Below are 24,062 nucleotides of genomic sequence, written 5' to 3'. Positions count from 1 at the left end.
GAACTTACCGAGATAAAAGGAAAAGGGGTATTAGAACTGTCTCAAGTGTATACTTAGAGAAGATTCTAAAGAAATAAAGTATATATGTGAATAAACCTGCGCCTGTTCCTATAGTCAAGGGTAATAGTTTTTGGAACTTTCAGTGTTCCAATAATAAATGTGAGATCGATCAAATGGACGTCCTATATGCTTCAGCTGTTGGAAGCTTACTGAATGCTTATAAGCAAGAACTTACCCTGACACAGTTTATGTATCCGAGATGTTTTTTTGGCAGAAGTCCAGTCCAGATATAGATCACTGGAATGGAGTTGAGAATGTTTTGCAATTGTGCAAAGATTTATAGGCCTCATGGTAAGTGAGAAAGAATAAGTACTCTCAAATAGTTGTGGGTACAAAAGTTAAATTTTGACGAGATGTTTAGTGAAACCCACATAGTAGCTAACACTCGCAGTTGGAGTTTTATTGTGGAAAAGCTCCAAAGAAACAGTTGTGGTGTCATCAAAGATGCATAACCATGGTATAGCTTGTTATGAGGCTTAAGGACATGCGAAGTGGTTAAAAGAACTTACACCCGGAATTGATAATGGTATGTAACAGCAATAACCATTTAAGTAGTTCGCTCCTATAACAACGGGTCAAGTGTGCTGCCAAACACATTGACGTTAAAGTTGTACGTTGTGAAGGAGAAAGTCCGGAATCATACTAAAAGTATTGAACATATAAGTAACAAGCAAGTGCTTGCGGATCCGCGTACAAAAGGCTTACCACCCAGTGTGTTTGGAGAACACACAGTCGACATGGGTTTATGGTATAGCCTATGATTTCGGAACAACAAAGGGCCCAAAGTTAAAGAATCTGTTTCAGAACAGAGATGTGTATTGTAGCTGTTAAGTCTATCGGCAATTGACCGTGACGATGAAGCATGCTCTATGCACTAATCTGTGATGGAACAAATAAAAGTGAAAATGATTAAAGTCAAAGTTTAAAGTTAAAGTATGAGTTGAGATCAAGGGGGAGAATGTTGGTTTGATCTCCCAACCACAGTGGCCCAACGGCCACTTGGGCCTTGACCTCGCGCCCTGATCTGGGGCGCCCAGTCCATCTATGGCTGGCGGGCCCCCATCACACTGCGCATTAAATAGAGGTGGGGTCGGCGGCTCTCAGTACGAGGTTCGCCTGAGCCGTACGCCCCACCTAGAAACCCTACTCCGATCTAACAGAGGGGCGTAGCCAGTGACGGGAAGCACCGCCGCCGCCACTGCACTGCGCCACCACGGTCTTCACCGCTACTCCGACCGTCGCTGCCGTGTGCAGATCTTCATCGACGAACCAGCGAAGGCAGGGAGCTCCTCCGACGGTCAGATGCTCCTACTCTCTCTCTGTCTCCTACTCCCGAAAGAAGCTCTAGGTGTATTTGATTCAACTGACAAAGAAATCACCCACTGGATCCGCAACTAGATGATCCAAAGTGAATAACATTAACCACTTGTTCTTTGACTGTGTGGTTGCTAAACAACTTTGGGAGGTTCTTTCGAGTATCTTCGGTATCCAGTTGGGGAACTCTTTAGACAATATAGGGAAGTTTTGGTTAAGTAATAAACATAATGGAGTTTTGAATATTTGTACTTATGCTGCTGTTTGGAGCCTTTGGAAGCTTAGGAATGATTTATGTTTTCAGAGAAAAATGTGGAGGAGTATGGCGATACTCCTTTTCAACATGGCTGTGATGTTGCAAAACTGGATCATCTTATGCCCGGAGGAGAAGAAGGAAGATCTCAAACAAAAAGTGTTGCTGATTAAGACGGAAGCTACTCAGGTGTCGTGGCTCCGCTGGAAGTAAACCCTGCCAACTGCTGGTGGGGGGAATCGTTGAATAAATCTCTAATTAACAAATTATTTAAATGACCAAGACCAAATCATGATCGTTGAATAAATCTCTGAGTAACAAATTGTCTAAATGACCATGCAACAAATTACATTTTCGATAAGCACAGGCACATTTGCTAGTAATAAAGTAGAAGCCGTACCAGAACATCGCAGACGACAACAAGCACATTAGGTTCCAGGCTCTATAATAAAGTGCTGCTTTTAGTTGGCATACAAGCCATTTTGTAACACTTATTAAACAACTTTAGCATCTCCCCAGCACATTTACAGCATTCACAACAGTTACATTTCCATCACATAGCATCAGATATGCTCTCGAGGATGCTTATACAAGACGATTTCCTCCTCGACCTCGGTCCTGGCGCCACTCACCAGCACCCAGACCTCGGAGATCTTCTCCACATGCCCTTCAGAGAGCTCAGCAATGGTGAACGCGCGCAGCGTTGGAGCTATGGATCCCGATCCTTCAGGTTGATTTTGCTTGAACCTAGGAATTGTTTGGGCAAATTTCACTCTAGGGACAACTACTCCGTTCAGATATATGGTGTGGTTGGCTCCAAAGGCGATCATCTTCCTCAAGCCTCTCCCATAGGCTAGGCTCTTGTGCATGTGCCAAAAACGACCAGTGGGATGGAAACTCTGGCTTCCCTTTGCAGATCGGAGATGGCTCGCTCAAGATCTACATAGTTTTGTTCAAGCATGCGAAATATGAAGTAGTTGTATGAAGAGAGGCAAAGTAAGTAGAGGGAAAGTATTGACATGAACACCAGACCTGGATCGACATGGTCACCGCCACCAGGTACCCAATCCCGCCCACAGATAGATATCATCCATTCTTGAACCTAGACCTGCATAACCACAGCATTGTATAGTCATGTTATGACTTCAAACACCAATTAAATTTGCTCAATCAAATGTTAAGAGACCTGTTGGTCCATTATGTGCAAGCAATACGACAGAATGTCCCTCTGGTGCACCTGCAGCAGCATCGTATATCTTCTTTGCACTTCCAGCAATATCATTGACACCATAACTACAAGGTATTGTAACAATAGTAAATGGCCAATGGTGATTGGTGAAGACGGATCAAAACTAGAGGTATCAACAAGGGCTAAACCTCCTCAAAGGAAAAGAAGGAAACGAGAATATTGTGTGACATGAAGTGAGTATATTTGATCGAAAAAAAGAAGAAGTGAAGCTATATTTTCTGGAGAGTAGTTATGCAATAATGAAGAAGGCAGTGGCATACATTGCCAACGCAATAAAACCAGGTATAGATCTAAATTTTTCAAGAGCTACTGTGACTGACTACACCAAATAGTAGCCGATTTAGCTAGAGCTGCAAATTTCCTATTTTAGTCTACCATTTGGTCCTAACATCATGGACAAAAGGTGAAGAGTAGTTCAGTGATAAATGATAAATTTTGGGGATGAGTTGTGTTAATCATAGTTAGTGATGTATGAATGTGAATCAAAAAAGTTAGCTCCACAATCAAAATCAAGCGAGCAGACAAACTGTGTGCATCCAGTCATAGGTAGCCATCCTTCTAAAGAAAAATTTGCCTTCAGTCCTTAAAAGCATCAATCTATAGTGCACTGCTGGACAAGAGCCAACTCAAATCGAACAGGTACCAGTTATCAGTTATCACCATTCCACCCAGCTTCCTATCACCTAAGGTCATTCCAGTTGTAATTCTACAGCCTACAAAAAGAACCTGATAACCAGTCAAGTGATACAACTAGGATCTCAACAATACAAAACATTGAATCAAGGCATCAATTCTTATTTCTTGCGAAATCCTGATCCAGATTGGTTTAGGTTCCCCGACAAACCCCAGTGAATGCTCTTGATGGAATTTAAAAAACAAACAAGAAACAGTCGCTTTCCTTATTCTTGGAGGTTAGCCACCCCCATCACTCCATCAGTTAAGTTACTAGTATTTATTCAGACAACTGCATGAACATGTGCAAGAGATTGTATGACTATGCTTTGGAATCCTGCAGCTGAGAGACACACACATGAAAATGGGAGTAATACCATGCATGAAATGCAGTTGGTGAGAAAATAACTCCTACAGTTTATTCCGTCTTGGGTGATAAGTTGTAAATCCATGATTCCAAGAATATTACAAAATCTCAAAATAAATTCAAGGAAATGACAAAAGAAATATCAAAGTACAAAACAGAAAAGTTAACAAGCATATGTGATTATTAGTTATCATATCTCTTACCAACCATTTTGACAGAAGCTTTGGTCTAAATAGCCTATCACCCCCACAGGAAAATGGCCGTCCACCAACAACGCTCAGCTTAATTGATGGGAAGTCCAAACATTTGTATCTGTTATGACCGGTAAGGTCTATAGGCGTAGACGCCTAGATAGGAGTCCGGCTTAGCCGACTAGTTGGCTAGGAGTCCGGCTTAGCCGGCCTGTTGGTTCTCAGGTCCTAGAATTTAGGACGGTTATCTATGAGAGTTGGTTATTGGATTGAATTAGGTTTGAGTAGGTTGAGATCTCCTTGTATAAATATTAAAGAATTATAATAGAAGAGGTAACCTGGGATTGAGACTTACTGTCTCCCTTGGGTGCCCAGCCACATTACTGTTCATCGTCTCTTCTTGCCGCAGCCACCACGGCTCCTGCCCGCCAAGCCCTAGCTCGCTCTCGCGTTCCTCGATCTCCTCCGTACTTCCTTCGAAGCAAAGCCCGCCGCCGTAACAACCTAGGATCAGAGACCATGGTGACATCCGGGGACTCGTCGGCGACGGTCCCTCCTTCCTCCGCTGTTCCCACGCCCGGCGTGTCTGCCGCCGCCAGGCCACAATCCGCCGGGTTGATGCCGCTGGTGGCCACATCGGGCACCCTTATAGCCACTGTGCCGGCCGCATCCCAACCCATGTCGACTGTGGAGGCGCTCCAGGCACTGACACAAGCAATCGCGGGTCTCCAACTCCAGATGATAGCCGTCAACCACCACCTGGCGGACCAGGGTGCCCGGCTGTCGGTGATCGACGGTCTGCCAGCGTTCCCGCAATTCGGCGTGCCGGGGTTCGGTGGGGTTCCAGCCCTACCCGCGGCCTCCGCTCCGGTGATCTCCGAGGTCGCTGCACCATCCGCGGAACCAGCCGTGGCGCCACAGCCGTTTGTGCCAGGGTCATCTTCAGCGGCGCACGGCTCGGGGCCGCCTGCTCCACCACCGTCGACGGGAGTACCAATCACCCAGATCAAGTTCCCGCACTCACCGTCCCCGCTGCCGGTGTTCTCATCTACAGGACTGCTCTACGTCTCGGCGCCGACGTCGCACATGTCCTCGATGCCGCCACAGATCCCCTTACTGCCAGAAGTGGAGGGCGTGGCTGTGCCAAAGTACCACAAACTGACGTTCGCCACCTACGACGGCAAAGAAGACCCGCTCGGCTGGCTCAACAAGTGTGAGCAGTTTTTCCGCGGACAGATGACACGGGAGGTAGACAAGGTTTGGCTCGCATCATATCATCTCACGGGCGTGGCTCAACAGTGGTACCTCGTCTTGGAAGGCGACATAGGCCGCCCCGCGTGGCCGGACTTCCGTCGCATGTGTCAGCAGCGCTTCGGGCCGGCCCTCAGCACCAACCACCTCGCCGACTTGGCGCGGCTGCCGTTCGGAGGATCGGTGGACGCGTACATGGCGGAGTTTCAAGCCCGTGCCGCTCACGCCGGCGACCTGTCTACGCTGCAGAAGGCACGGCTGTTCACCGGCGGGCTGCCGGAACACATCCGCATCGACGTCGAGCTCCTCGAGCCACTGGACCTGCAGCATGCCATGCGGCTTGCGCGTGCTTATGAGTGTCGCAACGCCTCGCAGGCTCCTGCCTTGCTGGCGCCACGCTTGGCGCACCGCCCTATTGGCACACCAGCCACGCTGCCTGCACCGGCAGCATCCAGCGCCACCTCTTCGTCATCAGCGCCACGCACGTTCAAGCGCCTCACACCAGAGGAGATGGCGGATCGGCGCAAGATGGGCCTATGCTACAATTGCGATGAACAATACATCAGGGGGCACAAGTGTGCCCGGCTCTTCTACCTCGAGGCCTCAGATTACATCGTGGAGGAGCCGGATGAAACGGAGATCGCCCCGGCTGCGCCGCCATTCGACCCCGATGAGCCTATGATCTCTCTGTCCGCCATCACGGGCATCTGGGCCGAAAAGACCATGCAGCTCCACGTCCACATTGGTGCACACCAGTTCACCGCGCTCCTGGACTCCGGTTCAACTCACAACTTCATCAGCACAGAGGCAGCTCGGCGTGCAGAACTGCAGTTTCAAGACAGCCACGGTGCACACATGGTTGTGGCGAACGGGGACCAAGTCGCGTGCCGTGGTCTCGCCCGCAACACCAAGCTCGAGATCGTCGGAGAGGTTTTCCCAGTGGACTGCTTCTCCATCCCGCTGGAGTGCTACGACATGGTCCTGGGGATCGCCTGGCTGTGGACCCTGGGCCCGATCCTGTGGGACTTTGAGGGACTTCGCATGGCGTTCGTCCTCCGCAGCCACCACATACTGTGGACAGGCATTGGATCGCCAAGTACGGGCCGCACCGAGCAGCTACTCTCCGGCCACATCCTCATCGACAAGGGGGCGGAGCCACTCCTCCTGGACCGTCTCCTCGACGCCTACGTCGACGTGTTCGCGGAGCCCACAGGGCTCCCACCCACGCGTCCCTGTGATCATCAGATACACTTGAAGCCCAGCGCCGAACCTATCGTCGTCCGCCCCTACAGATATCCCTACCTCCAGAAAGATGAACTGGAGAGGCAGTGCGAAGCAATGCTCCAGCAGGGGGTCATACGGGACAGCACGTCCCCCTTCTCCGTGCCGGTCCTGCTCGTCAAGAAGCAGGACGGAACTTGGCGCTTCTGTGTCGACTACAGATCGCTCAACACCGTGACGGTGAAAGACAAATTCCCGATCCCGGTCGTCGAAGAGCTTCTGGACGAGCTCCATGGCGCCAAATTCTTCACCAAGTTGGACCTCCGTTCAGGTTATCACCAGGTCTGTGTCGACCCTGCTGATGTGGAAAAGACGGCGTTCCGGACACACCACGGCCACTTCGAGTTCTTGGTCATGCCTTTCGGCTTGTCCAACGCGCCTTCGACGTTCCAGGCGCTCATGAACCTCGTCCTCAAGTCGTTCCTGCGGCGCAGCGTCCTCGTCTTCTTCGACGACATTCTCGTCTACAGCTCCACGTGGACCGAACACCTACAGCATCTCCGCACCGTCCTGGACGTCCTCCGCGAGCATCGGCTGCATCTCAAACGGTCCAAATGCTCTTTCGCTACCTCGTCGGTCAACTACCTGGGCCATGTCATCACGGCTGAGGGGGTGGCCATGGACACGACCAAGGTGGCGGTTGTCCAGTCGTGGCCACAACCGCGTTTAGTGCGCGGACTTCGTGGTTTCCTTGGGCTAGCCGGCTACTACCGCCGGTTCATCAAAGACTACGGCGCCATTGCCGCCCCACTGATGCAGCTCTTGCGCAAAGAGGGGTTCAGGTGGTCAGAGACAGCGGACGCGGCATTTACGACCCTCAAGGCCACGCTGTGTGCAGCGCCAGTACTCCATCTTCCGGACTTCAACGCCACATTCGTCGTAGACTGCGACGCATCCGGCTCCGGCTTCGGCGCCGTCCTTCATCAAGACGGGAATCCCGTGGCGTTCTTTAGTCGGCCCTTTGCGGCTCGCCACCTCAAAGCGGCTGCATACAAGCGCGAGCTCATCGTTCTCGTTCAAGCAGTCCGCCATTGGCGCCCGTATCTTTGGGGTCACGCCTTTGTCGTCTGGACTAATCACTACGCCCTCAAGTTCATGCTCGACCAGTGGCTTTCGACAATTCCACAGCATCAATGGGTGAGCAAATTGTTTGGGTATGATTTCAGGGTTGAGTTCCGCCCTGGCAAGGCGAACGTGGTGGCCGACGCGCTGTCCCACCGCGACGGCGACACCCCGCTCTTGGCGGGTCTCGAAGACGCTGATGCGGTGTCCCTCGCGGCGCTCTCGACTCCGACGTTCCGGCTCTTTGATGACCTCCGCCAGGAGCTGGACACCGACGCCACGCTGCGTGCACGCTGCGACGCCGTGGCCGCCGGTGCGCACGGGGCCTCCTGGACCGCCCGGGAGGGCCTCATACTCCACGACGGCCGCGTCTTCCTGCCGGCAGCGTCACCGCTCCTGGACGACGTCCTATAGCTCGTCCACACAGGAGCCCATGAGGGTGTCCAAAAGACTCTGCGGTGGCTTCGTACCCAGTTCTACGTCGAGCATGATTGGCGCGTCGTCGGTGACTTTGTGCGTTCTTGCTCCACGTGCCAGCGGAACAAAACAGAGACATTGCACCCCGCGGGACTGCTACAACCATTACCGGTGCCTTCGCGAGTTTGGGCAGATATCTCCCTCGACTTCATTGAGGCGCTGCCCAAGGTCCACGGTAAAAGTGTTCTCCTCACGGTGGTTGACAGGTTTTCGAAGTATGCACACTTCATTCCCTTGGGCCACCCCTACACGGCGTCATCAGTGGCGCGAGCCTTCTTCCAGGACATCATGCGCCTCCATGGATTTCCTGAGTCCATCGTCAGCGATCGTGACCCGGTGTTCACGGGCCATGTGTGGCGTGATCTGTTTTGTCATGCCGGCGTCCAGCTTCGGATGAGCACGACGTTCCACCCACAGACGGACGGGCAGTCCAAAGCGGTGAACAAGGCCATAGCCATGTACTTGAGATGTCTCACGGGTGACCGCCCTCGCGACTGGCTGGACTGGTTGCCGTGGGCGGAATTCTGTTACAACACCGCATATCACACGGCGCTGCAGACCACTCCGTTTTAGGTGGTCTATGGCCGTCCTCCGCCCGACCTGCTGCCATATGTTCCAGGGGAGGCGCGCACGGAGGCTGTCGACACCATGTTGGCCAACCGGGATGAGTTCTTGGACGAGGTACGCGCTCGCCTCCTCCAGGCGCAGGAGCATGCTCGACGCTTCTATGACGCCAAGCACCGTGCATTGGAGTTTGCCGTTGGGGACTGGGTACTGCTCCGCATGCTTCATCGACACACGTAGTCCCTAGTTCCTGGCGGTCGCGGCAAGTTGGGGCCCAAGTATGCTGGCCCTTTCCAGGTGATTGAGCGGGTGGGCGAGGTGGCCTACCGGCTTCGTCTTCCGGAGGGAGCCCGGATTCATGATGTCTTCCATGTCGGGGTGTTAAAGCCGTTCCGTGGTACACCGCCGACGATCGAGCCTGTACTACCTCCACTTCGCCACGGCTGGCCTCTCCAGCGACCGGAATGCATCCTACACTCTGAACTCCGTCGTGGCATCTGGCACGTCCTCGTCGAGTGGTCCGGCATGCCTGCGTCCGAGGCAACGTGGGAGCCAGTTCCTGCATTTCGGGAAGCTCACCCTTCGTTTCAGCTCGAGGACGAGCTGTTTCCTGAGGAGGGGAGAGATGTTATGACCGGTAAGGTCTATAGGCGTAGACGCCTGGATAGGAGTCCGGCTTAGCCGGCCTGTTGGTTCTCAGGTCCTAGAATTTAGGACGGTTATCTATGAGAGTTGGTTATTGGATTGAATTAGGTTTGAGTCGGTCGAGATCTCCTTGTATAAATATTAAAGAATTATAATAGAAGAGGTAACCTGGGATTGAGACTTACTGTCTCCCTTGGGTGCCCAGCCACGTTACTGTTCATCGTCTCTTCTTGCCGCAGCCACCACAGCTCCTACCCGCCAAGCCCTAGCTCGCTCTCGCGGTCCTCGATCTCCTCCGTACTTCCTTCGAAGCAAAGCCCGCCGCCGTAACAGTATCCAACATGATGCTCACCAAGGCTGATATTAATAAGAAAAAGGAAATGAAATATAAGTACTATTGATCATTTTCCAGCCTAGAAAGTATATTAATCTAGTGAAGAGCAAAGACAGTTAACCCCAGGATCATTCTACATGGCTATAACCTGGTTGAGTACCATCAGGTAGTTAGGCCAGGAATCGGCTTTTAACTTAGTCCTAGAAGGCTAGTATAGTTTTACTCTACTAACTTCCAATTGGTTCAGTATTATTCCAATTTCATTCTTCTAAAGAGGAAAGAAATTGTGACTAGGGGCTCATGTTGCGTTTCAACTCTAGCCTACCCCAACTTGCTTGGGACTAAAAGGCTTTGTTGTTGTTGTAAAGAGGAAAGAAATTACTAAACAATAAAGCTGAAACTCTTAAAGTGGCCGTGATCAAGTGCGAGACAGCTGAAAAGCATAACATCAATTATGCAATCTACAAGGTGCAACATCTACTTCAACAAAATTTCCTTCCTAAGAAACCCTGCTATCCTAGCAAAATATTGAAGTAAACAATTAAACACATAGCTTATTGCAAAAGGCAGGAATATCTTTACCTTGCGAGCTGAAGCCGAACACGATCAACCTTCCTGAATGCCAACCAAGTACATGATGACATAAAAAGAAATTGAATTACTTTAGTACTTTCTCCTTTCAAGATGAAATCATGACTCTTACTTCTCTGAGAATTGATGCGTGTGCCAGCAATCATGATTGCCAAGAATTGCCGCCTTTGGTAACTGAAGATCTGAAATGCTTTTGACAAGTTCAACATTCTCGTTTCCATAATCACCTGCCATATATGGAGCAAAAGGAAAACAGAAGATGGCAAACACCAATAATTCATTTCACAGAATAATTGAGTAAAAAATGAAGTAAAGGAAATATCTGGAAAGCAGCGTACCTATAAAAAGCACTAAATCCGGCTGCATTTTACAGAGAGCAAGTTAGAGTTTCTGAGGAAAAGAGTTTCCTACAGTGATGTTGATACAAATATTTTCTGTTCAGTTCTGATGTTACTGTGCGTGGAAGTATTGCAAATGCATGGAAAGCATATGGAATAGGACATATTTTAGACAATAGCACATTGTAGAACTATAGAAGTAGAGAGAAGAGAGAAGCTAAATATGAAGTGTACACAGCCTAACAAGATATCCAATGGACTAGTTTATAAGAAAGCTGAAAGGTCAATATGCAATACCTGAAGAAATTGGAGTGCCTTTGAATCTTCCTCAAGGGCCCAGTCATTGTGCTGCAAGGATCAACACATAAAATAGCACAAGGATCAACACATAAAAGCCAATAAATTAGTACAGCACACGATCAGAGATCTCATCATATGAATTTTAAGCCCAGAAGAATACATGGTACAGAAGTTATTCTGTTACTACTACAATTAATGGTCTAACACTGACTCTGACCAAGCCACAAAAGTAAGTCATTCACTCCTACTCCTAAATCATATCCACGAGAGGAATCCAAGTGACTAGAAGCTTTGTGTTTGATCAGCAGAACATGGAATCAAAGGATCCGCCAGAGACTCTATGCTTGGTCATGCTCAAATTTGGGGGAAACACAACCCATGTAATTTGTCGACCCCGAAGGCTCAAGGGCCAAAGGAAATCATCTCCCCATTTCAAACATTCTAAACTGGAACACTAGAAATCAAATACCGCCTGAGTCCCGCGCCCATCCACGAACCCTATTGAGGCTTGCATCATCCAGTGACCCCAAAACCGCAACATTCAGGGATTTTTAACTTTTTGCCATCATTACGGATGACACTCCTTCATTTGTCGGTTTTGTGCGTGCTCCTACACAATTGCCATCACAAACAGTAAACCTCATACGTTTTTGTCACTTTTGTTGACGTGGCACACCAGGTAGGCATGCCAGCATGGCAGCGAGCCTAGGAACCTCTACAGAACATGCGAAATGGCCTATTTGCCCTTGTTGCTCTCTCCTTCCACTCATGTATGGGACCCACATGTCAGCTTCTTCTTCAACCTCTAGCTCTGGCTGACCACCGCTCCGGCTGTTGCGGCCTCAGTGCCCTGACCACCGCAGACCTCTCTTGGCGCACTGCTCAACCAGTCCACGTGCCGCCTGCCACTACCGCGCCCTGCTGCTGCTCACCGATGCCGAGCGCGCACGTACACCGACGGGCATCCTTGCTGTTCGCCGCCGATGCCGAGCGACGCGCACACGCCGACGGGTGGCCTCGCCGTCTCGCTGCGGGCAGCCTCGGTCGCTCCGCGCCGGCTCGCCGGGCCCTTACTTGCTTGCACGCACAACTAGGGAAGGTCACGCGGCCTCCATTATGCCGTCGCACACGAGCTGGCCTCCGTGGTGCCGTCGCACACGAGCTGGCCTCCGCGACGCTGCTCGCAGTCGCAGCCAACCACGGCGTGCACCTCCCATGCTCAGTAGCACTATGTCCTCCTATCGCCGGTAGTGCACGCCCCACCGCGCTCGGATCCCACCCGTGTTCCTCTCCACGTTGTTGTGTGTGACTGGAACTAACGCCGTGACGCCATTCGATCGCCACAACGGCCAAGCTAGCTTACCATAAGTCAAGCGCTTATTAATTATTATTGGCGTAGTAGTACTGCGATGTGCGATCTGTCTCCGAGCTCTGGATGGAGTTTAGTGGCAGCTTCTATGCTGTTTTCTCCTTCGCCCTGTCCCAAAGCCATTGCAGCCCCGTCACCTCGCTCTGCTGAAGCAAGTCACGCACGCACGCTGTCTTGCCGAGGCCATGCACGATGCAGCCAAGCACTAGCCGTCGCCCAAGCTCGTCCACTGCAGCCCCACGACCACACCTTGCCCACTTGGTTGGCTGGAGCTCCTCCCCTTCCCTCGCTGCATGGTGATGGTGGGAGGTTGAAGAAGAAACTGACATATGGGGCCCATACACCAATGAGTGGAAGGAGAGAAGTAGTAGGGGTAAAAAGGTCATTTAGCATGTTCTATAAAGGTTTCGGGCTCACTGCCACGCTGACATGCTCACCTGACGTGCCATATCAGCTAAAGTGGTAAAAGCATAGGAGGTTTACTGTTTACGATGGTAATTGTGTACGAGCACACACAGAGCTGGCAAATGAAGGAGTGTCGTCCTTAAGTATGGCAAAAAGTTAAAAATCACCAACAATCAAGTCAATGTTCAGAACCCCAGCTCTCAAATCCTCTCTTGTCTCCTCGCTTCTAATCCTTGAACCTGAAACCCAACATGGGATAACAAAGGGCTATACCCGTACCAAACCCATATGTCTGGCGTCCCCTCCCTCCTAAGGAAGAGAGTGCATGGTTGTCAAGAGAGATGCAGGGTACCACGTCGCCAACGACTGCGATTCGGACGCGGCGGCGGCCTGCGCCGGAAGCAGAGTCCATGACCCTGCGGCTGGGATGGGACGGAGGCGAGGATGGGCGAGGAGGAGGAGGGTTTGCGGAGGCGCGCGCGGCTACAGCTGCTCCGGCCGCCGACCACGAGGAAGGAGAGCAAGACCGCAATACCATTTTCTTTTTCAGTTTTTTATAAGATTTAGAATTTTCGGAACTACTCTTTGCTCGCATTATTTTCCCAACCTCCTGATGGGCCGGGCCGCATTGTTTGGTGGCTCGTGCACGGTGCACTGGACGCACGCGCGCGGACGGGCGGACGGCGGACCTGTGTCTCTCAGAGTCAAGTCAGAGGACGCACTCCGTGTTGACTGTACGGCACTGAGGGCTTGTGTCATTGACTCATTGTGTTTCACTAACTTTAGCATACAATAACTCCATAAAAAAAATGAGTTTCTAGAGTACATTCTTTAGATGCTATGCAAAACAACTGGAGTTGGCTCTCAATTCAGTTTTTTAGTAGAGTTTGTAGAATTGACTCTATTTGGCTAGTAAAGTTAGGAGCGAAGCTGGAAAAGATAGAGCGAACAGTCCCAAACGAGCTCTAAAACTAATTAAGTGTTGCAACTTGCAATAGTAAATTACATAAAGGTATCACTCATAGTCTCGTATGAAATGTCAACCTGTCAAGTCTCTGTTGATTGGGGCTAAAGATGCATGGACGTTGCATGAATCAATATCGGACCGTTCATGCTTCACTTAAGACGTGTTGCACTTGGGCGAGCATCTCTATAGGACAGATCAATACCCCGGGTGCGCTCTCCTCATGGGTGGCACCCGCGGAGTGCTTTTTCCAGCGTCCTACAAAGGTTTATATTACGTATATCCATATGCATGTATGTATCAGCTTGCTTCTTGGATTGGATGTTTTGCATAGCATATTTCTCATATAATAAAAGATAGCTTCATCCCTCTTCTTAATTAATTTGCAATGAGAGCAACAAAAAATTACACGAGACATTTAGTAGCCAAGCTAAAATAAATACCATAGTAATCATTCTATTTTGCACGTATATTGTACTCTATGATGTGAAGTCATATGGAGTGGTATTGATTTTTCAGAAATAACATATAGTTAAGAAATCAGAGATACAAGATCATATTTGTAACAAACAGTTCCGAATCCGATTGAATTTTCTAGAATATTTCAATGTCATTGCTCTGAATAAAGAAACTACCAGTGTCAAGTGAGGCTAAGTCATCACAAGTATTCCCTAGCCTCCAAAATTGCCTTCAAGGCTTTGAGCCTGCTTTAATATGTCAAGTGCCAAAAGAAATTCAGAGAACATAAATCCTCATGCTTAGATACGACCAGTTTGAAAAAAAAAATAACAAAAGGATGACTTAACTTCATTTGTCTACCTTGCCGTAGTTATAACCATGTTTTATTAAAAATTACAATCAAATGACAGTTTGCTCCTCCAATCGGCAGTCCTTGTATTGCACTATGCAGTATGCCAACACTACATACTGATGAGTCAAATCATGGTCTTTAATCCTCGTGATTGATGAGCACATATATAACTTAAGCTTGATTATGAATTGATTTAGTTCAAAACCTAAGCATTTTACTGCTACCATCGACACTACTGGACCTGCGCTGGCAGTCTGCCACTGCATGCTTTTGCATACCGGGAGGGAGAAGCTGTAGTCGGCCGCTGGTCACCTGTTATAGCATGACTGCGTGGTATGGTTCTTTGGCATAAAAAAGGTCGATACAAACAACCCTGATGAAGGATACGGTGGGTGGAACACTCTTTGCTATAGTGACACCATGATGACGGACGCCACATAGAGACAGGCAAAGAGTGGACGTTCACGTTCCTGCTGAGCTCCAATGTGTTAGATAGATCGTGAAGCTATCAGAAAATTTGGAAATATTTGGGTAATGAACAGTTGCGCTATACAACGTCGGGTTGGTTTATTCTCTTTTACTGATGAACTTACGGACAGGAAGAATTGCATTTAAAAAAACTAAAATAATGTTGTGCGCTAACCATAACAAAGTTTTTTTAGAAACAAGAGCTTTATATTACTTCCGTTCTTAGCATGAGACTAAGTCATGTTGAATATATTGAAGTAAAAAGCTAAGGATATTATTCATTCACATACATTCAGAATTTGAAACCAAAGAATAGTTGGCTATATAATGCATAGTGTGTTTGCTTCCCTCCTTACATAAGCAAAATCAAAATGTGTACATCTCCGACAAAAGCTCTTGAATTTGATCTAGACCCAGAAGAATAGCACACATATTGTTAGATTTCGGATGATGCACTGCACTGTACAGTAGATTTCAGATGGTTTCGAATGGTTATGGATGATTCAATAGTGTTCTGTGAGAGAAGAACAAGCTGAAACAAGCCAGCAGTAGACCAGCCGAACACCCCCTATAGCTCTAAAATTCCATAGAGACTAATTCTTAACAATCCGTCTCAACAATAACCTTTGTCAGTTCTAAATTCTTTATTAGTAGTGCCGCATCATGACCGGTATGTAACACCCTAAAAATTGCTCTTTTTGAAATAGGGTTAAAAAGATTTAATTTGGTATTTTTGTGCTCATAAAAACATAGGAAATAAAAATTTTCATTAAATTAAAATTTATCATAAAGCTTAGCAACATTTTTGCGCATACATGCTGGTGCATGTATAAAATTCAAATTTTCAAAAGGATTTAAATTTGAATTGAATTTGGATTTGAAAATTTGCTTTGGAAATTTAGAAAAGTAAAAAAGAATTCTTTTCCTCCCCTTTTCCTCTCTTTTGGCCCAGCTCCCTTCCCCGCGCGGCCCAGCAAGTAAGCCGGCCCAGCAGCAGGCCGTGTTGCCCGCGTCGCTCCTCTCTCTCCCTTGCTCTGTCTCTCTGCTGACCGGTCCCGCGCGTCTCGTCACCGAAGGTGGGCCCGCTTTGTTAGCCGTCTTCTACCTTACTTTCGTTCCCGAGCCGGACTCCGCCGCCGCCGAGAGTCCGCAGCTGCCCCGTCCTCGCCGATTTGCGTGCGCTCCAAGCCGCTCCGTCCCTATAAAATTTGAGCGTCGTGCCACGTCACCCCATCCAGCCCTATCGCGAGCCGCCGCCTCCACCCGAGCTCGCCGCGCCGCCGAATCCCTAAAGCCGCTGCCGCCCGCCGAGCCCCACGCCCTCTCCGTTCGATTCCCCGTCTTCAAAAAGCCCTTGGTGAGTTATAGCTCCGATTAGAGTGCTTTTCGCGTCTGTGTGTTCGTAGTAACGTGTAGAACATCTTTAAAACCTTTTTACTTGCTGTTTATTATGTTTGGTGTACTATTCTAATTTAGTCCTATTGTTTGCTTCGTGTATGATTGTATGGATGCTTGTATGGTGTTCTATGATTGTGTCGAGTCGGTGAGCTTTGCGTTGGTGATATAAAAGAAGTTGGTGATACAGAAGAAGTCCTTTGGAGGTTATAATTTAATAGAAGAAGGATCTGAGTTTAAGGCAAGTATAACATGGGATCTTTCTTGTTATCCTATTCACCTTTAATCATTTAATTCATGCTGCATGTGTCTACCTTGACTACCACTAAGGATTTCCTAATACTTCGTTATCTTGTACCTTGATTCCTACAGGTTATTACATTGGGTAGTATGATGCTGGTGCTCAACTGAAACCATGATCTTGTAACTTGACTGATGGTATACGCAATAAACACTAAAAGATGCTTTTTAGCAACATGAAACAAGGAGGGTAGAGCATTGGGCTATTTTTATGGTGCTCTAGATTCCTCTCCCTAAGGACTTATCTGTAAGCGAATATCCGAGACTTACAGTACAACTGTGAGGGCTATATGGCTCTGGCTTTAGCTCAGTATGAGGACTTTTTCTAGCTTGTTAGATGTTACCTTTATAGCGTAAGAATGGCTTGCCGAATTGGGTATAGTGCGGCCTCTGTCCCCTTGTGTATAGGCTGCGCGTCATTGTGCTATCGAGAAAGGGGGCTCTACATCTGTTTGCCAAGTGAATCTAATGGCCCTAACTTATTAGACGAACCTTTGAAAGGTTTCATAGTGAACTCTGCAGACCTTCCTTGGTAGTGGGTCAAGAGGTTGGCCGCCTCGGGCGAAAGGGTAAATCACGACTCACAATGAAAGTGTACAACCTCTATAGAGTGTAAAACTGGTATATCAGCCGTACTCACGGTCACGAGCGGTCTTGGACCCTCACGAAATAGATGATGAACACTGATGATAAAGATGCCCATTAATGGTTAATTGTTTATGCTATTCATTATTCATGTTTACCTGATCATGTGTTTATATGGGCTTGTGAATAAACTTGTTGCCACCCAATTGCTAAAAGATGACTCATTAAAAGTTAATCGCAGTTAAACCAGTGTCAGCCTTTTAAGCCTCATGAACCCCATGTTATATTTCTTGAGTACGACATGTACTTACGCTTGCTTTATTTTTCAATTATTTGGATAAAAATTCTGGATGGGTACCAAATGGCTAGAGTCTGGAGGAATTAGGCTTGTGATCAACCAGTCAGTCGTTCCTTTGGAATTGGAGTCTTCACCCAAAGATCGGAGTTGTCTTTTCCGCTGTTTGTTGTCGAATATTATATTCTTTATACTAAGTACGGTATATATTGAGCATTGTTTTTTATATTACCCTTATTTGTAGCTATAGGTGAGATTTGACTTTCTGGGCTCATATATGGTGTGTATCTAGTTTTGTTCTTAAAACCGGATGTTAAAGGTATAAGCTTCAGCGATACGAGGCATTAGATATCAAATCATGCCATTTACATTCATTTGCTACGAACCGACCTTGTGCATTACGACGTAAGACCACTCCCATTTGGAGGACATCGGTGAGCTCTCTTCACTTGATTCTTCAGATCGGTATATGACAAGGAGCTATAATGGATAAGATCAGTTGCCATTTCCCATGCCCACTCGTGTGATTGAGTTACAGAAATTGTTCTTTTTCCCCATGTTTTCATCTTTTTTTTCTGTCCATAATGCCCATGCCACATAAGATAGTATTACATTTATCCTGTAAACAATGTACCGTCAAGAAGGTCATGGCTCTAGGTAGTTGGGTGCAGCAGTGGTAATTTAATGTCATACATAGTTTTGAAAGAACTTCATAAAACACTATCCAAAGTGTATTGAGTTAAAGCATGGTAAGTTGTATCCTCTTCAACTGCACAATCTAGACAAAAAATTGGACATCTATATGTTTTTTGGCCAATTTTGCATGACTAGGAACAAAATTATTGATAACAAACCACCAAAAAACTTTAGATCATTGGGGGTGTATTTTAAATCACCAAAGAACTTACGAACTGGATTGTTTTCATTAACTAAACTGCAGGCAGTGTTATTTTTAAAATGGTCAGCCATTCTTGAGCTAGAAATAAATAATCACTAGGTTGAACTTACAATATACATACCATTCTTTTCTACACACCAGACCCAGGTACTTTCCACAAGTCTTTCAATGTGCCTACCAAGAATCTCAATGGTCGATGAGATCTCGAACAGGAAAGCGACCCTAGCTCTGACATGATAAAAAAGGTCAAGATGCGAAGGTTTTGGAGTTTACTAGACTGTAGTTGTTGTGCTCTTTTTCCCCCTTATACGAGTTAGATAACATCTCAATACGAGAGTGTACTTAAGATATACTTGAGATCGCCATACATATGTTGCACTAGCCTAAATACATTGTATTTAAGTTTGCAGGTTTTAGTATCTTATTATTGGTACCATATATTTTTTAGATTGTGAGTTAGGATCATAAATCATATGGAAACATATTATTAATATCAAACATGATTTCATGAATGTTGGAGAGCATAGTGATACATGTTGCAGTTTAATGTTACATTTTTTAGAGACATCGTCTTAGCTTTATAGCGCCAGCTATGCAAAATTATTAATTGTGATCTTCACTGTACAATCTTGATAATAAGGTGGTGCTAGGCACCTTTTCCTTCAACAATGTCACTATATGTATTTGTTAGCCTTTTATTTTTAATGATACTACTATGCTCATTTAGGCATGCCATAAAAACCATTTGTATTAGGAGAATGGATTAGCAGCACAAAGGTTAAGATCGAACACAAACTAAGTTCTACAAGAGAGCAATCAGGAAAAAAAAACTTAAGAAATGGTAAATGTGAAGCCAGCTAAGTAAATGTGGTAGAAAACTTTGAACTTTTTTTGTCTGCAAAACCATGCCTGTCACAAGCATCAGTTCCAAAGGTGCTTATCTGGAGGCACTTTATAATACATTAATTTACATGTTCCCTGGTAGCTAAATACTGGCAACATACTAAGCCAAATATACGTGTTCCTTTGTAGGAGATAAAATTCCCTAGAAGCCTTCTTTTGGCACTTTGCCACTCTGTGTCTCTTGTGTTCTGGCAGGCTTGGGGGCCTGTCATGTGTGCCCCTTTGTCACTCCTGTAATTCACTCTTTTTTGCTTTCTTCTTAATTGAAAGGCAGAGCTCCTGTCATTGCGTTAAAAAACAAGCCTCTAGTCATATAACCAGTTGGACTGAATTATTTTCACTCTTACTAATGATTCCAGAATCAATACCAGAATATGAGCTTTACATTACTCTATGTAATTAGGCATGTGTGAGCCACTGAGCCAAGGTTACAAATCCTATACTAAGAATATTGAATCCAACATTTGCTGATTTGCATATGGATGCACATATTCATATTTCAATATTCAGGAACTAACTATTCCAAAATGAACCAGGGAGAAGGACAGACAAGCACCACCATAGATGTATAATATAAAGGAATGATTCTAGTTATTAAGCTTTAGCTGTTTTTAAATACGTAACCTAAATAATACTGAAGGCATATGTGTTTGGCTTCTTCAACTGCATGGCTGTTTGTGCACTTAGAGCATCTCCTACAGGTTAGCTAAAAATAAATGCTAAATCTCTTGATTTAGCCATCATGTAAAATAGAAAAGCCTCTCAAAAACATGATGGCTATAGCAGCCTAGCTAAAGATGCTCCTTTTCTATAATTAAATGGGCCAAGACGGACCTGAAGGTTCTTGCATTGGCTGCCAGGCCTGCTAGCAAGCAAACGCACGCACCACTGCCGCCAGGCCTAGTCGCCAGCAACGCACCCACCAAGCCTGCTCGCAAGCGCAACGCACGCACCACCGCCGCTGCTCGCAAGCAACGCACGCACCGCCGCCAGGCGCAAAGCACGCCTTGGTACGGCTGTCCCTGCGTGGCCGCGCCGTTCGGTGCAACGGTGTAGCCAAGCAGCAGCCGCAGTGAGCACTTCATGCATTCAGATTTTGTCAGGTGAATCCATCAGCCCAGCAGCAACCGTAGGTGTGTAATGGATTCTGAAGCCGAGTTCAATCTGCTGAATGAAGTGGTCGATTCATCGTCTTCGGATGATGACGATGAATTGTATATTGCCGCTGCAGACATAGTAGCAACGGATATTGGCAATGAACCACGTCATCGTGGTTCCGTTGAGAGACATCGTGTAATAAATCGTGATAGACAGTCAGGGCACGTGAGACTTTATCGAGACTATTTTTCAGATGATCCTACATACGGGCCAAATTATTTCAGGCGCAGGTTTGTACGTACCCCATATTTCTTTTCAATTATACCTTGTATATATATTCGATTGTCGCCTAATTAATTTGTCTTCTTGCATAGATTTCGAATGAGGCGTCATGTGTTTGTCCGTATAATGAATGCTGTCGAGGATTATGACAACTATTTTGTGCAAAAGAGAAATGCAACTGGTACCCTAGGACTTTCTTGTTTGCAGAAGGTTGTGGCGGCATTTCGGATGATAGCTTACGGAGTAGCGGCTGATGCTACGGATGACTATGTTCGTATTGGTGAGAGTACTGCTCTAGAGAGTTTGAGAAGGTTTGTCAGAGCTGTTGTTCATATATTTGGGCATGAGTACATGAGAAAGCCTAATGAACATGATACAGCTAGATTGCTTGCAATTGGTGAGAGAAGAGGTTTTCCAGGTATGCTTGGTTCCATAGATTGCATGCATTGGACCTGGAAAAATTGCCCTGTTGCATGGCAGGGTATGTACGTGGGGCACAAAAAGGATCCTACAATTATACTAGAAGCGGTTGCTTCTAAAGATCTTTGGATTTGGCATGCCGGGCTCGCATAATGATATCAATGTTCTCCAAAGATCTCCTGTTTTTGCAAGGCTTGCTGAAGGTGATGGTCCACAGGTTAACTATAACATCAATGGAAACAATTATATAATGGGTTATTATCTCGCAGATGGCATATATCCATCTTGGGCCACTTTCGTGAAGACCATACCAGAACCTCAAGGTAACAAGAAGAAATATTTTGCTAAGGCACAAGAAGCATGTAGAAAGGATGTTGAAAGAGCGTTTGGGTTCTACAAGCTCGCTTTGCTATCGTTCGAAGACCAGCTCATTTGTGGGATGAGGACACGCTTGGAGAAATCATGAACGCTTGTATCATTATGCACAACATGATTGTTGAGGATGAGGGGGATGATGAAGATGATTTCAATTACGACGACATGGGAGAAAAGGTGACAGTATCCCATGATAGTACCCCTGAGCTCGATGCTTTCATTCAAAATTACAAGAACATCAAGGACAAGGAAACACACACACAACTTCAGGCCGATCTTATTGAGCACTTATGGCAAAATTATCCAGATTTATACAATAATACCATTAATGATTGATTTCAATTGTCATTGGACTGTAATGTTGCCATGATTATAATTATTGTAGAATGTTATGATTTACAATGTAGAAAACAACCAGCACAATGTTTAAGAAATATGGTACTCAGTACAATATGATAATTTATCTAATTTTTTATACGCCGTGCAAGTATGTCATTCTGGAGCTGTTCATATAGTAGCTGCTGTTTGGTGGACATGGTACTCGTATCGACATTGATAATTCTCTCTTCTTCAAGGTTCCTCTCGAACTCAAATTTGTCTTTCTCAAGTCTGATTCTTTCTTCCTCGATTCTGTTCCTTTCTTCCTCGATTCTGATCCTTTCTTCCTGCAATGCAAAGGCTTTTTTGCACCTCTCCTCTTTTTTCAAATCCTTCTCTATGTCAGCCTCTTTCTTCTTTGCCAACAAATAATCCAATGCTTCGATGCTGGAACGTTGTCGTAATTTGTCTTTCTCCTTCTTCTTCCCTGCAGGTCTGTCCACTGTAGGCATTGCTGTCAGACTCTCTTCACCATTCGCAGTGACAACTAATTGTGCAGCCGCTACAGGACTTGAATTCGCCGTGGTCTTTTGCTTTTTCCTTGAAGTCGTTCCACAGGGATTGCTTCTATTTTTCCACTTGGCCTTGTCTTTCAATTTTTCCCAGCAATGGGTAAACCTAAAATAAGTGGACATCCCAAAGAGTTAAACGATTTTAATTTTAACTAGTTTCCCAAGTCAAAGTAATTACAAATAGACAGGCACTTTCCAGCCAGCCCACTCAACATGGAATATTTCTAAAGTACCGCCAAGTGGAAAGACCACGGCAGACAAGTAGTGCTAAATAAAAAATCATGATATAAAAGGATCATCTTAAACTGATAAATCAGACAGGGAAACAACTTATGAATGAAATAATGCTTCCAAATAAAAAGAATCTGTTTGTGTCAGGTTAAAGCATATCGCCTAATCCTAGGTACAAACTGTACGCAAGGATTGCAACTTGAACTCTTGAAGCTTGACTGATCAATCCGGCGCGACTCATCAAATGGTAGTGCAGACAATTGACTACGTTAGCCACAAGACGACGTTGAAAGAACAAACCCCAGGCAATGAGAATCAATACGACAATGCCAGTGGTTAGGGAAAGAGAATCATATATTATACAAAACCATCTTAGCTAGTTCTCAGGTAGCCAGTTTTCTCATGAAGGGCTAGCTAATATTGCACAAATCATCTAAACTGGTTTTATCGATTCAGTGTAAATTAAAGTAAATCAGCTTAGCCAGTTTTACTTTGGCTAAACTTCAGTAAGTACAGCAGTTTGTATCATGACTTATATATCTATCTCCAGTTCTCCACTAGACCTGCGAGACAACAGTATTGACCTGCATTCTAATCAACTAAACATCTTAGGGTGTTGACAAAGAGGACTAGCAAGAGTGGGTGACTCCTTTAATACATTTTACAGTGAAATACCACAGTGAAAAAATACCACAGTGAATAAAATTACTAAACATACTAAAATACACAGGCTCTAGTTCAATAAATAAATTTGTAAATATGCACAATCACTACCTTCACTTTATTGCAACTAGTCGAATTCTACTATCTGAAATTAGCAAGAATGCTTTCATGATTCCTAGCTCACCAAATCTGAGTTCACAAGAATGCTTTCATTCACAAGTAATTGCCAAGAATGCTTTCATTCACAAGTACTCGCAATACATAGCTACTCACAAATTGCATCTGAGCTTACAGGTACATTTCAGATGTGCTATAGAAAAAAATTAAAGCCCGACTAAATTCAATGTGCTGCACAGCTACAGAGATTCAACTGAAAAACAAACTGAAGATTAAAAAACTACTATTGATAGCAAATTAGACAGACAAACAAGTTTCACAAAAATCTGACCTCAACTCATTATATGCACAGTTCATGATTCCTAGCTCACCAAATCTGAGTTCACAAGAATGCTTTCATTCACAGTCAATTGCCAAGAATGCTTTCATTCACAAGTACTCGCAATACATAGCTATTCACAAATTGCTGTAGGAGATTACATGTACATTTCGAGTAGGCTTCATTATTAAAAAACAAAAAAAATCGGATCTAGGTATTTGGAACTCACCGGAATACATGCCAGACAAGGGGGCTGATGCAGCGGGGGCAACATTGGGAGGAAGAACTCCACGCCGCAGCCCAGGTACCCCTGCTCTTTGCAACC

The 24,062-nt window shown here is 46.1% G+C and overlaps 1 protein-coding gene, 1 long non-coding RNA gene and 2 pseudogenes across 3 annotated transcripts; 2 read left to right on the top strand and 2 right to left on the bottom strand.

Annotated features, from left to right (window-relative positions):
* Positions 1-2,022: 2,022 nt before the first annotated feature.
* Positions 2,023-4,497, bottom strand: LOC136525710 (uncharacterized; annotated as a pseudogene).
* Positions 4,498-4,625: 128 nt separating this feature from the next.
* LOC136525709 (uncharacterized) lies at positions 4,626-8,114 on the top strand. The gene has a single exon (XM_066518601.1). The coding sequence runs from the start codon at positions 4,626-4,628 to the stop codon at positions 8,112-8,114; it is 3,489 nt and encodes a 1,162-aa protein (XP_066374698.1).
* A 2,188-nt stretch (positions 8,115-10,302) lies between these two features.
* On the bottom strand, positions 10,303-13,255 carry LOC136529630 (uncharacterized). Of its 2 annotated transcripts, XR_010777378.1 has the most exons (4): positions 13,076-13,255; positions 10,947-10,997; positions 10,424-10,671; positions 10,303-10,335 (listed from the first exon to the last, which is right to left on the bottom strand). It is a non-coding gene; the product is annotated as an uncharacterized lncRNA (long non-coding RNA). The 2 variants fall into 2 exon arrangements; XR_010777377.1 differs by having other exon boundaries at positions 10,309-10,671.
* A 7,227-nt stretch (positions 13,256-20,482) lies between these two features.
* On the top strand, positions 20,483-21,853 carry LOC136526720 (protein ALP1-like; annotated as a pseudogene).
* The last annotated feature ends 2,209 nt before the right edge of the window (positions 21,854-24,062 follow it).

Source organism: Miscanthus floridulus, chromosome 19, assembly GCF_019320115.1.
Source record: "Miscanthus floridulus cultivar M001 chromosome 19, ASM1932011v1, whole genome shotgun sequence".
Taxonomy (NCBI): domain Eukaryota; kingdom Viridiplantae; phylum Streptophyta; class Magnoliopsida; order Poales; family Poaceae; genus Miscanthus; species Miscanthus floridulus.
The sequence above is the reverse complement of the archived record's forward strand: the minus strand, read 5'-3'. Positions and strand labels throughout refer to the sequence as shown.

Excerpts from the sequence above, each read along its gene's own strand:
- LOC136525709 (XM_066518601.1), top strand. The coding sequence starts at position 4,626 with ATGGTGACATCCGGGGACTCGTCGGCGACGGTCCCTCCTTCCTCCGCT.